The sequence below is a fragment of the Micropterus dolomieu genome, linkage group LG09, assembly GCF_021292245.1.
Source record: "Micropterus dolomieu isolate WLL.071019.BEF.003 ecotype Adirondacks linkage group LG09, ASM2129224v1, whole genome shotgun sequence".
NCBI classification, from domain to species: Eukaryota; Metazoa; Chordata; class Actinopteri; order Centrarchiformes; family Centrarchidae; genus Micropterus; species Micropterus dolomieu.
The window spans coordinates 8,718,331-8,736,292 of NC_060158.1; the positions used below are offsets into that span (position 1 = coordinate 8,718,331).

The 17,962-nt window shown below is 39.4% G+C and overlaps 1 protein-coding gene across 1 annotated transcript; it reads right to left on the minus strand.

The window, feature by feature from the left end:
* Positions 1–8,655: 8,655 nt before the first annotated feature.
* On the minus strand, positions 8,656–16,811 carry LOC123977101 (transmembrane protein 170B-like). Its single transcript, XM_046059596.1, has 2 exons — positions 16,615–16,811; positions 8,656–12,507 (listed from the first exon to the last, which is right to left on the minus strand). Exons 1-2 carry the CDS (start codon positions 16,781–16,783, stop codon positions 12,377–12,379), a joined length of 300 nt encoding a protein of 99 aa, XP_045915552.1. The 5' UTR covers positions 16,784–16,811; the 3' UTR covers positions 8,656–12,376.
* Between the last annotated feature and the right edge of the window lie 1,151 nt (positions 16,812–17,962).

Sequence of the window (17,962 nt, forward strand, 5' to 3'; positions counted from 1 at the left end):
TTCTCCAAAAGGAAAAGCTGATGAAACAAGAGTGCATTCCTCTCTTGTCGCTTTCACAGTCAAATAAATTTATGAGGCAGGTAACAGCTTAGTGTGATTAGGAGAAGTTTGATCTGATGGTGGCGCACGAGGAAAGTTAACAGGATCACCAACATCAGGAGGCTACTTTGTGTGGAGAACATCTATGTGCACAGGAAACATGGCCATCAGTTTTCCAGAGAGTTTGGTCACAGACAAATAAACTGATGGTTTATCAAACCTGCTGAACTCTATCAAAATATGATCGAAATAATTAACAATTTTAAAGATTGTTCTGCAATAAATGTCCCTCTCTTCTGTGGAAAATATATCAGTACGCTTGGTAAAAGTGTGTTGTAGTTGCACTTAGGTAAGAGAGCTATCTCAAACAATACTTCAATCTTATTTAAGTTCAGCTTAATTGGACAAAGCAAATTGGTATCTTACAAAGGTCCAGTCTTTTTACTACAACGTTTTAGGACAGTAACCCAATACACGGAATTTTTCTATAAAAATAATAACAACTTTGGTGAATTTGGTGAACTGCTGAAGCCTCATTTTAGCTCCGGCTGAACACAGGATGACTGTGGATTTTGTCCCTCATCTCTAACACTGGAATCGCATTAAGAAGGAATCTCTTCACAGACAGTACGGACAGCAACAAATTACATTTGCATTACATTGACTCATTTGGCACACTTTTATCCAAAGCGACTTACATTTGAGGAACAACATACAAGCATCAATAAAGCATCAATAAAGTAAGAGATCTACAAGTGACACTAAATACTAGTAAGAGATAATAGCACGTATGGCATCAGTGGGGTAAATACCTAGGGAAGTAAGAGTTACCAAATAGTGCAATCAATACAAGAGAATTGTAAGGAGATAGAAGAAGAGCACAGGAAGTGCATGTTAGAGGTGTTATAAGAGGAAGTGTTCTCGGAAGAAATGAGCATTTTAAGAGCTTCTTGAAGTTGGAGAGGGACGCCTCTGCTCTGATGACATGTGGCAGCTCGTTCCGCTATCGGGGTGTCACAGATGAGAACAGCCGGGACTGAGATTGCTTTGTGTGAAGGGATGGCAGAGCCAGGCGGCGTTCGCTGGAGGAGCGCAGTAGCCGAGAAGAAACCTAAGCTTGTATTATGGAGTTTAGGTAGAAGTAGTCACTCTGTGTGCAAGCATTAGTGACTAGAATTTGAAACCTGTTTGAAAATTAGTCTCTGAGTGTAAACAAGTAGCCTTGAAAAAATTGTGAACCTATCATTTTACTAGGATATCATTAATTTAGTGTCTGTGGCCTTTCTGTGTGGACTTAATGCATACACAGATAGATGGACGTGTCAGTCAACTGTTGTACGTGGCGACTTTACATTGATGTTAATTTCTTCTTTGTAAATATATGTCACAGATGTGATGTGTGCACCTGTTTCAACAACACTCTGGAGACATAAGACCTGAATAAAAACCAGAAAAACCAGTACACCTTCTGCAGACCACTCACCCTGTTCATCTTTTATTCCTCCAGTTTGAGCCACAGCACTACAAGCCTCAGATGCTTCAGATGGGGTGACAGGCCATCACTCCCACTGTGCCACAGGTGAATATAATGCTAATGCCTCGATTTACAGGGGATCATCACTGCTTGGATCGGATATTGACTTGCTAAATGATTGATGGGCTCTCTGACTCAGTTGTCAGTCCCAGCGGCTCGGAGGATGAATCACTGTGGGGATCCCTGTGGGTGATGCAAGTCGGAGTTGGACAATAGGCAGCTACTGAGTGAGGGATGCGATGCTGCTCTCTTGTGGCTAAAACAGAGGCTAACAATTGATGTGCGTCTCTGAAAGACTGTAGCTGTCCAATTCCATTCATTAATCCAGAAACATACGGTACAGTCCTTTGAAATCTCATAGCTGTGAACCGATCCTAAAGCTCTGTTGTCTTCTGATTCTGGGTCTCATTTATTCTTTTAGATAGCGGGTTGTAACCAAAATCTACCAGTTTTGTTTTGACACCAATGTTTCTTTGGTAACAAGACTAGAATCTACAGAGAGATAAAAGCTGCGGTCCAAAATGTGTTTTAATCTTCTCTTGTGCTGAAGTAGATGTTTTAATCAGCCAGATGTTTGCTACACACAAATAATTAGCAAGTAATGCCATAGGCATTCTTTAATGCAGAAAATGTTCAGTCATGTTCTTCTACTATTGATGAAGTGTTAATGTAAAGATATAAGCCTTTTAAACCTCAAAATACAGTATGTAGTAGTAAAGTAAGTGAGTAAGTACGTTTATGTTAGGTGTAAAATCACAAGGTGTCTCACTTCAGAAAGAGGAGATAGTAACAAAATATAACATAATATAATAAAAAAAAATATATCTATATATATAAAATATTAAACAAAAACGCATGAGCTACATATGGTTCTTGGTTTTAATCTTTATTTACTTGGGTTATTACCTGAAAAATTAAGATGTTTTTATTTATTGTTTTAATTATTAAATTTAGTTAATCAGAGTGTCAGCATGTTTGATATTTTCGAACATGCAAAGTAGCACTGAACACAAAGTACAGCTGAAGCTGATGGGAATGTCAAGGTATTTTGAACATATTTATCATAAACTGAAATACCTTAATGGATTGAATCTGATGGTGGAACTAGACAAAAAGTCAGGGGATCACCAAAGTTATAAGGACATATCCAGTGGGGATGACATTACCGTCCCTAGACCTTTGTTGCTTGTATAGCTAAAAAATGAGGGCGCTGAAGAATTTGTTTATGTAAAGATCCTGCCTCAATTTTTCAAAGTTTATAAGGCCCCATATTTAGAAGTTTCAAGGGTTCCTGGATTCCTGCTCATCAAAGTTCACAGTCCTTCCTACATCACAGAGTGCGGTCTAGACCTGCTCTTTTATGAAAAGCGCTCTGAGATAACTGTTGTTGTGATTTGGCGCTATATAAATAAAATTAAATTGAATTGAATTGAATTCCTGTCTGGTGCTGGAGACATAGCCGGAGAATCAAGGCTGTCTGCTGATGCTTGTCCCACTGTCTCTCGCACGCGACCACTGTTGGTCAAGACAATAGTCCCTCATCAGAAAGTAATCATTGACGAAGGAGGAACCCGGCAGGGGGTCCCTCATTGTTCTTACCGAAGAGGAGAAGCAGGGGAGTGTCTCTGCAGAACAATGGTCTCATCATCAGACACACAGGACAAGGAGGTAACTTCCGAAATTAATTTTATTAATTGTGACTAAATTTCCTGTCATCTGAATTACTTTCAGTTGTGTACCTATTTGTAGTTACACATCAGATCACTGCAGTCACCTCTTTCTCTTTGGCTGACACTTCAACTCCTTTCAGTGTTCACACTTAGACACTTTGAGCAACAACAAAAACATGTCTTCGGCTCCTCAAATTTCCACTGTTCATACACAATTTACCCCAAAACTTTCAATTGCAATTAAACTGATAGTTTAAGCACAATTGATCCCCTTCACTACACCTCAAAACTGTTCATTGAAAATTTATTCCAACTGCTTTCAGTGCTAACACTTTAGAAGACATCTTCTTTTGGGTTAATACATTAGAACTGGCACTCACTTTATCACATGCACTTTGACTGACATTTCAACTCCTTTCAGTCCTTGAACTTCTACTGAATCTTCAACTCCTTTACTCTTTTCTTTTTAACTGACATTTCATTGACTACACTTCAAATCTAGGTCTCAGGTATTCACATTTGATTTGCACGTCAAAACTTGCACTTTGACTCATACTTCAACTTCACTCAGTGCTCACACTTACTGTGACACTTCAGCTTCTTTCAGCACTTCCATTTTAACTACTGTTTCACCTTCTTTCAGTATTCGCCACTTCACCTTCAACAGCTACTTTCTATTCTAGTACAATATAGTATCTATGTATAATCTTAAATTAGAAAACCTTTATCACCATAATACACTATCAGCTGCTGTAATTATTATGATCATCAAGCCAAAAACTGTGAATGGTCCCTGAAATCACATCAAGGAGCCTAAATTTGGAGTCACTGGAAAACTACAAAGAAATAAAGTACATTTTTGGCATTCCTTTGACTGTAAAAGTGCTCCAGCCTTATTTGGGTTTCATTGTGTTGACACTGTAGGAGAATACGTTCCATGTTTAGGATTTAACAGCCCAGGAAGTCTACACGGAGGAAACCCCAGACAGAGATCACAGCTTCGTCCAGACGGCAGGCGCTGCTCTGACAGCGGGCAGAGCCTCTGATGGAGACTGGCCTCATGAACTGTTTGTCTGTTGTCTGTGCCTTATATACTGTACATTATGAGCAACTGGAGTCAAGTCTGCGAGCACAAAGGCAAGGTCAATAATGTGAAGTGATCTGTCGGGTCAAAAGACTTGGCCTGGTTCCAGTCATTGTTGAAGGAGTGTTTTTTTTCAAAGCAAGCATGCAATCCCCTTTTCTGCACTCACGCTCAACTCTTGAGTATTTCCTGTGGAGGAATCAATAAGACAATCGCAGCGAGTGGCTCAGTGGTCAGCCTGAAGACGTGATTCATGATTGAATGTTTGGAAATGCAAAGTGGCTGTGACAAACTGTAAACAAGATAATTGCTGCAAAAATTTCCAGAGCACCAAGGACGTTTTTCTGAAAGTTTTGCCTCTGTGTGTAACATTTCTGTCTTGTAGTTAGAAACACAATGACATAACGGAGATTTGGACAGCTGTGGCCCTACAAATCCAGCATTAAAAACCAACAAAACTTTCTTTTTGAACACAAATAACATCTTTCTCTGGAAGATTCATCAGCTGATATTTTCATGAATGTAGACACTTTTCACAGCAATGATTGCATTTTTTAACTTTATTTATCTGCCCCTCAAAATCTCATACTGGCTTCAAACATCAAAAGCATACACGTTTTCTTTTTTCAGGGATATTTTAAAAATGAGGAAGTATTTGATTTGATGGTTACATTAATGATTAATGAAAAAATAAATTTAATAAATTTTACTTTGATTAGTATTAAAATAAAACCACATCACCGACCTATCTGACATCACCTGATGGAACCACATGATGATCACCTAAAATCTGAAGTATTTACAAATATAGTATGCTATTGTTATAACGTCGATGTGCACATCAATAACAAAATGCAGGAGGGGTTACCACCATGTGTAGTAGTTTATATTTCTTGTAAGGACTGGGACTTCTATAATATTGATTGACAGATTGACAGTCTGACCTAAAGTAAACAAGAATTTAGCTATTTTATGCTAAGTTCACAGGAATCTTCTTACAGGCAAACGAGATGTTTGGTTAGCCAACTAAGTCTATTATTCTTCTCCAACTTCTATATTTTGTCAGTTTCATATTTTTATATTTATATATTATGTCTATTGTTACACACCTTGTCACCACAGCAAATTACTTGTAAGTGTAAAATCTGCTTAGCAAGAAAGCTGTTCCTGATTTTTTTTTCTCTCCCATTCATCTGCAATATTAATTATTGTTAATTAATAATTATTACTTAGTGTTTGCTATACGGTGCTACTTTACATCTTCCAACCCTTGTAGAGATTTGGGAACTCCAGCATAAAAATAATACCAGCTGGCTAATCAACTGCAACGTTTAAAATTATTTCGGAAAGCTTTAAGGCTCGTGCTACTTGCTCCCTTATATGTTTATAGGCTGGAATTGCATTTCCCGAATCTGTAAGAGGTGGCAAATTCAAAGTTAGCATGAGCCGAACAAACTGCTTGAAAAATATTAGAATTTTCTTTTTTACGGAAAATGAGGCACAAATTCTGCATGGATAAAGGCTTCACATGCAGTGATTCAATGTCATTTAAGGTCAGATAAGCGCATAAACATAATTGTGTACGGTACACGCATGCATTTTTCCAAGTTTCATCATCAAACACTCGTTTACCAAAGCTGCGTTCCCTGGCCTCTTATGGAACATGTCCTGCTCTCATAGCAGCCCCTGACCTCTTATCAGCTCTGCTCAGCCTTTCTTTCTTATTGGTAATAAAACCACCGTCCGCATAGCTGCTGATGAGTGGAAACCAGGAGCACAATCACAGGCTCTGTTCTCTGCCATTAAAGAATAAAATAACAAAAAACAAGGTGATAACAACTCAAGACCTTTGTCCTTCCAAACCCACAAGCATGCTGATTAAATTCCATCAGAGTTATTCATAGCCACCCCCCCCCGCCCCCCGTCCTCCTCTCAGTATTATAAGCATTTCACATTCAGCAGCATAGACAACTGGCTGTGCTGAGGTTGGGAGATTTTATCCCAAAAAGCCTTAAAAAAGTAGCCGGCGGTCAAATCCTTTCAAACAAGGGAGGAAAGCACATCACACGGCTGGAATAGCAACAAAATGTCAAATCAGATATGAGAATAAGCAATTGTGTCAGTGTTTGAATTTTGTTTTTGTTCAGTCGTGGAGACTTGGGTACAATCAAAATGTTTTAAGAGGTCCTGCCCCTGTCATTACAATGATGAGGCATCACGTACTGGAAGGTTTTTTTGGGTATCATACCACCAAATGAAAACAGTCAACTTCCTCACAGCCGGGGGCAGACAAAACACAATTTCTGCTTCTCTAAAAATGGTTGGCTGCAGGAGAGCACGTACAGTTGCTGAAGTGAAGTGCCTGAGTGGCTGTGCCAGGAGGACTGCAGAAGCATGCTGGCCTCCTCTCTGATTATTTCCGTCTGCCCCTGGTGCCACCAGGAGACGAGACATGAATGAAGAGGATGCTTCTGACCCTGAGGACAATAGAAAACAGATAAACTGGGCTTTGTGGTGCCAGCTTGATGCGGTCCTCTTGTTGCATTCACAAACGTCAAACACAACAGTAACTAATACTAATGAGTTTGAGTCATATTTACAGACAAGTTAGATGGGATGCTAGATGGGCAATTTCTGAGATGGAAATTCTGTTCAAAAGTTAAACACTTGACTGTTTCTTTGCTTTTAATAAATCAGTAAAGAGCAAGATTTTTCAATATTTTATGTAACTTTCAGAACGTCAGAGTTTATATAAATCACAGGCAAGATTATCTGTTTATTCCATATTGTCAATATATCAACTTTATGTTCATACCATGGCAAATTCCACATACGTGTAAATTACTACTTGGCAATAAAGAACTTTCTGATTCTGAAGAGTTCATACCTTTAGATAATTTTAGCCATGCTAATGCCTTGGTTCTGTTGATCACTCCACCACTTTCGTTCAGTTTGAAAGTGCTCAACAGCTAACGGATAAAGTGTGGTATACATATTCAATGTCTCCAGAGGATGAATCATAATAACTCTGACTTTTGCTAAGATGCCAAACATTGTCAACATTAAACCTGCAGAGCTGCCAACTTTTCAATTTAGCGTGGGGTGAGGTTTGGTCTCGCTGAGGTCGATGCATTTTATGAGTCCGCCTTCTGTGTCATTACTCACCGTCGGTGAGTCATCACTCTTTTATCCTCACAAATTTAGTTTCAAAAGTATATATAGATGAAAAGCTAAGTCAGTAATCATGGTCAGATCAGTGATCAGCATTCATGCCAACTTCCAGACATCATAGCCTAAACTAGGAGACCGAATAACCTGGTATCTGGGAATCTTCCCCCCCAAAACTGTGTGTCAAAGCTGAGACTGTTTTTCTTTCATTATAGAGAATTTATGGAGGTTTGTAGTTGTTAAAATGCAACAGCGTAGGTTTTCCTTTAACAATAGAGGGGACGCTTATGTAGTGGGGGGTCTGGGTGACCTCCCCCACAAAATTGTGAAGATTAAACATATCATTTTCTGCATTCTGGTGGATTTTTTCTTGCACCAATTTATGGTGATTTTTTTATGTGAAGGGGAACACAAAATTCAGGCAGAAGGTGAACAGAAAACATACATACAAACTATGATAGAAACACAACGTAGCATTAAATGGAAATACCTAAATAAAGTACATCAAACTTGACTAAGTAAACATGTAAATGTACTTCGTTATGTTACTTAAACACTATTAGATACTTTTTAACAAGCAATCCAGAGCCATCATCAGATAGGAGAAGACGAATAACTCCCAAATCAGCTTATCAACTTTAAATAAATCATCTAGTAAACAATGGAACAATGGAAACTGCAGCATTGCTCATTAAGGCTGATTGATGTCGCCATTATGACGGATTGAATCCGCACTACACAGCAGATTTTATAGTCTTTGAATAGCTGATATACCGTATCTCCTTCCAAAATTTATCTGAAAGAATTCAAATTACTCTGCTGAATGTGGACTTACATAGAAACTCTGTTGTCTGCTCTGTTGACTTTATTACCCTGACAATCCTCAATTAATGAAGGATTTCCATGCTCTTTCACCTCTAAAGTAAGATTGGAAAGAGGAGGGAGGTGATAGATGGGAGCAGACAAAAACCTGAGAGGAGAAACTAAAGAGGAAGCCAGAAACTGGAGGGAAAGTGATGGGAAACCACAAGGGCCCAGAGGAGGAAGACAATGGATGAAAAGCGGGGAAACAGGTCTTACAATGTTTTCACCAGGGATCCGTTAAACGTTAATGTAGAAAGTGAGAAGGCAGTAAAGAATGGAAACAACACTCCTGAGCGTTTATACTGCAAAAGATGTTTATTTCAACTGAATGTTGAGAATGTACAGGAGAACAATTTGTACATAAATAGGCAATAGTTATAAATATCAGCAGTTTGGCTGGTAAAAAAATTAAAAAAGAACATATTGTACATTATCTACAAGTGCCACTTTGGATTTTGTACAACATTGTGTCTTGTGGGATTGTCCGTATAGTCCATTCACACGTTATCTGCGCTGCACTGCACATGCAATCGCAGCAGTACACAGTATGTGTCCGGGGGGAATATGTGGCATTTGGATGACAGTAGACTGAGGGGGCAGCTTTAGTTATAAGCCTATGAAAAAGACAGGATTATTGAGCTGGGCGTCTCGCTGCAGTGCGATGGCATTTTTAAAGTCTAGAGGGGATTATTAGTTGCTGGGTGTCTCCTTAGATATTGCAGTACACACACACACACACACACACACACACACACACACACTTGCGGTGGCTGAATCACAGAACCTTCAGCGGAAAAAAACAAACAATATTCATCATGACTGATCATGGCACTGGGTGTGAATACTCCAACTGTGTGAATATCAAAATAGTATCCATTGGTTAGTTTGTTCATATCCGCTCATATTGGTTACACTTTTATCACACTTCTGGTGAAGACTTTTTACACTATGGCTATATACAGCTCAGGAAGTAGAGTAAGTGCACTGATCTAACAACTTCAGTCCAGTTCTTGCAGTTTAGTTGGCAGAAAAGTCATTTCTAACACATCAAATAAAAAAGGTTTCCAACACATTATGTAAGACATTGTTCAGTGAGCTGCTCCTCTGAACACAGCGTCACTTATAATTAGGTTTTCGCTCTTTCTGACAATTAAGCGGTCCAAAAAAGGAATATGAACAGCCCCCTTTAATGAAAGAAAATAAATTAAGATCCTGTTCTACTACTCACATGCACAACCGCACAAACCGACACAGTATACAACAACACCACTCACATTGTCACGTGTCTCCTATGAATCATACAGACAAACATGCAGAAACGGCCCCACAAACAGCTTCACAGAGATATCATTGCTATGACAGCAGGTGAGTCATCAGGAGCAACTCACATTTGGTCCCTGAAATTGAGCTAAAACATTCAAACAGGTAGTACGGACAATGTGCAGAGCGTTCAGTGGATAAAAAGGGGGGTTTCAGACAACTTCTCTATAATTTTACGCTTTAATTTGGGGGGGTGGGGGGGTAGGATAGAAAACATTTATTGTCAAATGTCTGTAACAAAACACTCTGTAGCACTTTCATCATTTTAAAATCCACACTCATCTTCAGGCTGCCACTTCATTTCTGTGCAATATCGCCCTCTTTCGGCGCTAAGCTGGTACTGAAGGTGAGTTGTGTCAATTACATAACTCCTATAAATACACAGCGCTTACCTTTAGAGCTACAAACCCACACAGCACACATTCTTGACGACACAAACATCTTCTTTTTTTTTTTTAATCAACTGTGGTTTTCTGAAGTTACACCACAAATCTGGGGGCCATCTGATACCGGAGCCAATGTGCAAATGTTTCTAAAAACGGAATAAAAACGAATAAATTGTGGCTGTGATAACAATTAAATGAGACAAAGAGGTTAAATAAAGCTAGGATGTGAGCGATACTTTGGTATTACAACCGAACCCCTGGGTTTAGAGCTGTGCACAAGAGAATCTGTTTGAATTTTGGGAGGACTTATGGGCCAAGTAATGAGCATTAAAATCAGTCTATCTTCCTTTTCTTCAATCATTGAAGAACTCAAACTGATGCATCAACACCATAAACCTTTTCGAGTAAATACAGTAACTTCAAGCACATTCTTCATCTTTTACAGTTAGCTTTACCAAAAAGCTGATCAGTGTCTATTGTGACTGATTTCTGTGTATAATAACTGATTACTGGATTGGGATCACACCAGAGTAGTATCATCGCACACTGTGCTAAAACAAGGCCGATTAATTTCAGTGCAATATGCAACATTAAACTTAAGGAGCATGGGTTAATAAACAAAACAAAGAAACAGAGGGAGCCATAGAAAAATGGCTGCCTGAGCAGCAGAATCTGTCTGACCTTCTCCGGGGAGGGATGGCTTTCCATGGGGGATTTTATGCTGTAGCAGTGCAGAGGACGTTAGTAATGTGACGGTGGGCCGAGAAAGGCTGGATTCCAAAGTTATTACAGAGAATGTGCACTAGGACCAACAGACTCTCAATAGTTTGTCTGAAAATATATCAAAGATGAAACTCAAACAGCAAAACAACCCTTTTTATTACCAGTACATCTTTCTCAAAACCTGAATAGGAGGACCCTGATCCTGATCTTACGCTAACCAGACCTGAATCAAACCAGCTCAATGTAAACCGAACCATGTTTTGGGAAATATGCTTAATGACTTTGTTGTTGAGAGTTAGAGGAGTACATTAATAACACTCATGTCTGACAGTTAGCCTAGCTTAGCATAAAGACTGAAAACAGGGGGAAACAGCTAGCCCGGCTCTGTCCATTGGAAACAAAATCTGCATACCAGCACCTCTAAAGTTAATGGATTAATGCGTTGTTTCTCGTTTGTTTAACATGAACTGTAAAAATATCAATTTGCTGTTTTACGGGGGGTTATGTGGTGGATTTTATGATACATAATTATCAGGCAAATAACCCCTGTAAAGCTGCAAATTGCCGTTTTTAGACTGAACAAACTAAATATACAAAGTGTTAATGAGTGAGCTTTTGAGGTGCTGCTTTCACACAGCCAGGCTAGCTGTTTCCAGTCTTAATGCTAAGTTAAGCTAACTGCCTTCTGGCTGTAGCTTCACACAAAGTGGCATAAATTTTCTCATCTAACTCTCAGCAAGATAAGCATATTCCTGTCAAAAGATTTCTTTAACTCCAACTGGCATTCTCATTGGCACACAATCAGTCAACATTTCATCAAACCAAATGTAGCACTGATGCTGGTTTTCTCCTCCACGTCTACTGATTTCACACCTCTTAGGTAAAGAGCGTCTCCAACGTTTACAAAGTGCAAAATTCAAAGCTGCATCTTGCTCGTGAGTTAGATGGTTTTAAAGCTGAACCATCCAAGGAACAGGAATGATCATGATAATCTTGAACGTTGTAAAGACCTTGAGGTGAGGCTGACGTCTAATACTGAAGAAATTGCGTTTTTGCTGATGAACACTTTTGGGTTGTCACTCCCTAAACATGCCTTCATTGCTCTACTTTTGTTCTCACGCTGATCACCAAAGGAGATCGTCAGATCATCATTACATGTCGTCACTCTGCTGTTTTTGAAAAAAGAGGTTTGTTTTTTCCCAACTTTGCAACAGAAAGCCTTCAGGAGTCAGTGGCCACAAAGGCATCTGGATGTACCAGAGAAGGCTGTTGGCACAAAGAAGTGATGTAACTCTGAAAACACCCACAACATGGCTTTCAAGTCCAGAAGCTGAGGATGCCGCCGTGTCCGCCTTGGGGCTGCTCTCTGTCACCCGGCCTGCATTGAGTTCCCTCTGTGATTGTGGCAGTAACATAGCACGGACACTGGGGAGCGCTCACACCTGCATCCAGCCCCAAAGGCCCAGAGCAATTTTTACCTCCTCTCCTTCCACAAACTCCACCATGATGAGCAGCTACAAGTCTCAGATTGGCTCGATTCATTCGCTCTCGTCTCAGCGTCTGTCCATCAGGACGTCGAGGGTTTGCTTCACAAAGTCGCCAGGATGCGTGAGAAGGATATGATGACAGAGAGGGTGGTCTGGCCCACGCCGAACACCAGAGCCTCCAGTGGTGCCATGTCCTTCCCTGCCACACGGTACACCCCCGCCACCGCCGCGCCTGAGGGAGAAAACACACACACACCACCAGCGTTAATACACAAAGCGAGTAAACAGATGGGCAGGCGCACAAACACAGCTGTCTGTCACGGCCTGTCACCATTACCGCGGATTGTCCATTCACAGTGAGGAGCACGGAGGACACACACATCCGTCCTCATCTTTTTCATCCATCAGCGCAGCTTCCAGCCAGGAGTCAAGTATTCTGCACAAAAGTTGTTTTTGTGTGCGAATATTTATTAAAAAATGGTGGAGCATTCGCCGTGGGGACGTTATTCATTGCACAGCCACATACTGTGTGGACTTGCCGCGCTTCCTACAACAGTTTGTAACGCTTAACCTCCCAATATGCTGTTTTGGCCATCGTCATGGAAACACACAGCGAGGAACTTTTTATGAATATCTAATCCCAGAAGCAAAACAGAGTGGCCTGATTTTGGTTCAAAACTAAACCAAACAGAGAAACAAAGATGGATTTAAAGACCCTGACAACATATTTCTCAATCAGCTTAATTCTATGAGCAATGGGGTCCTACATGAAAACACAATTTATTGATTATTACGAGGATCTGTACCAAACAAATATGTTTTCTTAAGTCTGTAGAATATGATGCGTAGGCCATCTCCACAGCACGACAATATTTAAATTTAAAATAATATTCTGATACACATTTTGCTCCTCCTGTGATTTGAAAATTGCACAAGGCCATATTGCGATTTGCCCTGGTTTGAAGTGGGAGGGTCCAGGGTTTAGTTAGCCAGCATGTGCCGGCTTTTTGCCGCTATCACATGTAGGCTAGTTATCTGGAAGATGAAGATATCATCGGCCAAAATGTCCAGAGGGAAATATTAAATAAATATTATTTATTTATTTATGTCAAATAAATAAATTCATTAATAACATATCAAAAAGCCTAATACTGTGTGACCGGTAAGATATGAAGTCTCCCTGCAAATGAACAGATCTAACTTTAAAGGAAGGAGTCTCTGTCGCCATCCCTCTCTGCTTCTCTGACCAGCCTATTATTTTATTTTTTAGACCTAATTACTTCTTCATTTAGTTTATTTTCAAGTTTTTCATTTGACAGGCTTGGAATGCAAAGAGAAATACATTTAATGCAGGCTAATGTCTTTATTTACTATAAAACAATTAATAGCCCGGGCTTTTATTTATTTCAGTCACTGAACTCAATCTTCCTACATTTGGGACAGGTCTTTTCGCACAAAACTCCTGCTCATTAAGGGTGGGAAATAATGCAGGAAGAAGAAAAAACAATTCTGTGTATATTATATGAATGATATGACGACTGAATTGTGAAAAGCTCCAGCGGGCGACCCAGTGGGCTTTAAGTGTTTTTTTAAAACATGTCTGGTAGTTTTTCAATATGGCAACAAATTATGGAATATTAACGGCTATCAAATTTTTAAAAAGGATAGCATAAACTCTGGGTGGGTCTCAGTTGGAAAAAAGTCACATATTTCAGTCCATCTTTCAGGATTTAAGAATATTTAAAGACACTGAAAAAAATAAAACAGGGATACAGAGTTAGAACTTCCTGTTATCTCTTGGTTTTTGTCAAATATATATCAAATTCACTCTTTTCTATTCCTCTAAAATATTAACATTAATATACAGTGGTGACCTTTCTTATGTCACCACTGTCAATAAAATCTGATATTTTTATTTGACTGTTTCACAGATACTTAATGTTACTTTATACTTTATGTTTGATGTTAGTATTTGTTCCCCCTAACACTACAAGACCTTTCCTTTACTTCTGCTCGGCTGAGATTGTTGCCTTTCTCTCTCTCTCTCCTGCCAAACTTTGAATTTAAGCCAGGCTGGTGCACACATGGAGGGTGAGACTGAGGGGTGTGTGCTCATAGTCAATAGTCTGCTCTCCCTGACTGCTACGCATTAATAATAAAGTGTCTTTCTATTTTGGGGTCCAGCTTGCATCCGTGATGGAGAGTGATTCATTCAGTGAGCCCTGAAAAAGCTCCTGCTCTACGCTCAGACAGATTCTGCTTGCCCTGTGATCACACTTTGTCCCAGTGAGTGGACGGTAATGAGAGGCAAAGGGTTAAGGAATATCTTGTGCATCTGGATGGTGATGGACAGACAAACTGTAAAAAATATTCAGATAAACAAAAAAGGTGACCAGAGACAGACAGCAGGCAGCCAGCAATACAGATTTCAGAGGTGTGTGTGTGTGTGTGTGTGTATAAATTTTACCTAAAACTAACCAAATGAATTGCTGCCAATTTAGTTTCAGACAAGAGACAAGAGTTTTGTCTGATGCAAGCATTTGCCATATCGTGATGAACAGTATATCACATAAATATTCTTAATAATCATTATTATCATGATCTTTCTTTTCAACCCTATTGCCCAATGTACGTATATAAGTACTATATAAGTACTGAAAGTTGGCATGTAATGTTTGATCATAACTTTGTTTTCTTACTCTCTGATCAGATTGCGCAAATTTTAGACAATTTTATTTAGGTAAAGTTCTTGTCCGGCTGCTTGTCTCTGGACAACATTTAACATTTTTGAACTTTAGCTACATTTACCGAGTGTAGAAAGTCTTTTGTATTGTTTATATTTCATTAAATAGGAAAGGGGACTCAAGATCAGGTAGAAATGCAGGTGTTTCTTTGCCTTGTGAGAGACATATTTTAAAAAGAACGGTCAAAATTGATGCAGCAGAGGCTGAAATATTAAGGCTTTTAGTCCCTAGTTTGGTCCATAAATTAAATTACAGCAAACAAATTGTTCAGGGCCAATGGGGGTCTAGCCTTGCAGGTATCATGTCGCCACTAGCTTCTAAATGTTTCCACTGACACCCAGCCCTAATTTAATGTTGTGACAGAGCTTAAATACAAGTTTACATTACCGCACTTACATGTTTAGTCATTATTAGCTTCTCATTGCCTGTGTTTTCTCCTTGTGAGGGATCTAGCAAAAATCCATCGCAGAGAACGGCTAAATATTTTAACTTTGGACGACAATGCTCAAGGACTTTTTAACTGATCCACAAAGTCTGTACTAAGGGTGGGGTGGGGGGAGCTTTCTGAAGAGGTTGTTTTAAAACTCAGTGTTCAGCAGAAATTTGACAGGGCTTCACTTGGTCTTTTTATAAGAATGATGTTGTCTTTAATTACTTTTTACAGGTTCCCAAGCCGAAACACTGTAAATTTAGCTTGCTGCTAATCAATGCTGAAATAAAACGAAGGAGCTTCTTTTATACCAAGCAGACCAACACCCATCATTTACTCTTTGTGACCAATCTGTAAAGATTGTCAAAAGGTTCAAGTATCTACACACATGGATGACAAATGTTGATTCAACATGTAAGAAAGTGAATTAGGAAATTAAAGGGGCACTTATCTCGTATCTTGTGTTTAATATGTCTGTTGGTATGGACACTTGACATTAACAAAATAAGCCAACCAGGATTGTCAAAACAGTCTGAAAGATAGTAGACCTCCAACAAAAGCTATTGACCTTTATAGTACAGCTGTACATAGGAAAGCTTTGTCCACCATTGGTGTCACTAAACACCCCTTCATGCTGAGTTTGAGTTGCTTCCTAACGCAATGAATTTAATGAACTGCCCTAATCTGCACTCCTCTGCGATGACTGTACACTTTTACTGTATGTGTGCTGTAAGTGTTGTACAATTGTTGTGCAAATAGATTTGCTGTCCTGATTTAAAATGTATGCTTTTATTTTATCTGGTGAGACCAAAGGTGGTTTTCCCAGCCTTGGCTTGACAATAAAGTTGTTTTCTATTTGACTTTTTTCACTCATAGTTGGAAGCTTCCTGCACTCCATAAACTAAAAAGAAAAAGTGAGGTAAACAAGAAAACACAAGAGTCCAAAATCTTTCCCTCTCCGTCTCTCTGTCAACTCCTGTCTTCGTCTGTTTGACAGGAGTCAACACACAAACTCCCTCCCTCACGCTCTCTTTCCCTCCCTGTCACCTCCTGTCTTCTTCTGGCTTGACTGGATGCTGGATGTTGAGGTCAGTTGACAAAAAAAACAAACAAAAACAAAAAAACAAACAAGATGAACAAAAAAACCAAGAGTAATTGGACTTACTGGTGATGACGCCTCCGGAGAGGGAGGCGAGGAAACCCACGCTGACCAGCACCAGCGTGATGAGGCGGCCCCTCTTGTGGCGCTGCAGCATGACCAACATGAGCAGCCCCACCGCCCCGTGGACAAAGAGCGAGGAGAAGAGACACCACAGGAACACCCAGTACCACATCTCTGACAGGGAGACAAAACACAGCACAGGCAGAATTTTTGATCAGATACAGCCTGAAAACACTCAAATACAATGTGAAAAAGACTGAACAGTGTACCTTCTTCCAGATTTCTGACTGAACAAATGGGCGGTTTGATCGTTTCATTCATCTGATATTTACATATACAATATGCAATTTTAGTTACATTTCAGATTGACAAAAGCTACGATTAGTCAATGAGTAGATCAAAAGAAAATTAATCAACTAACTATATTGATAATAAATTAATTGTCTTTTTTAAGCAAAAACATCAGCAAAAGATTCACTGCTTTTCCTGGTCTTTCAGTATATTAAATTAATATTTTGGGTTTTTAAACTGTTGGTTGGACAAAACAAGAGGTATAATGACATCACTTTGTGATCTAGGATACTGTGATGGACAGAAGTGTCTTTGGGCAAGATAGTGAACTCCAAGTTGCTGTGTGTGTGTGTCTGTATGAGATTAGTTTTGATGAGCAGCCACTGTGTACGAAATGTGACATGCAGTGTAAAGTGCTTTAAGTGTTTGGAAGACTGGAAAACAGCTCTATAAGTGCAGTCCATTTACTGTATTTGCCACTTTATAGAGAAAATCAACCCAGGGGAAGGGACCTTGATCTCCAAGGGGTCAAAATATATCTGAGCGGTCGCAAGATGGGACAGAAAAGAAGAGAAGTTCAGCTACACAAATTAGCATTTCACAGGGGACTAACTTTCTTCTTTTGTGAAACACTGGAATGTGTTGCCTGTTCTGACCTTTAAAAATGATTCAAATGAAATGAAACTGAAATGAAACAATTGACTAAGCAATTTATCAATTGATGCAAAAAAAAAAATAAAAAGATCACAGGTTAATCAATGAAAATTTGTTAAAAGAGCACTCCACTGATCTTAGACATGTGTTTAATCCTAATCAGCCTTTGAAGCAGATGTACAGAAAGCCTGTGTCTTCTGTGGATGTGCATACACTTCATCATCATATAAATGTAATAGTGATGTCATCAGGGTTACCGCGTATTCATCTTGGACTCGGAGATGATAGGTTTAGAACAAAAAGCCTGCCTTACAAACTGGAGGTGTTTTTTTTTAAAAAAGCAAAGGGAATTTACCAGGAAGGGAGCCCATAATCAAAGATCATATCCAGTTGCAGTATGGGAAAT

Coding starts and splice junctions, on each gene's coding strand:
- LOC123977101 (XM_046059596.1), bottom strand. CDS start 16,783: ATGTGGTACTGGGTGTTCCTGTGGTGTCTCTTCTCCTCGCTCTTTGTC. Junction 12,508..16,614: donor CTCCGGAGGCGTCATCACCA/GTAAGTCCAATT, acceptor TTTCTCCCTCAG/GCGCGGCGGTGGCGGGGGTG.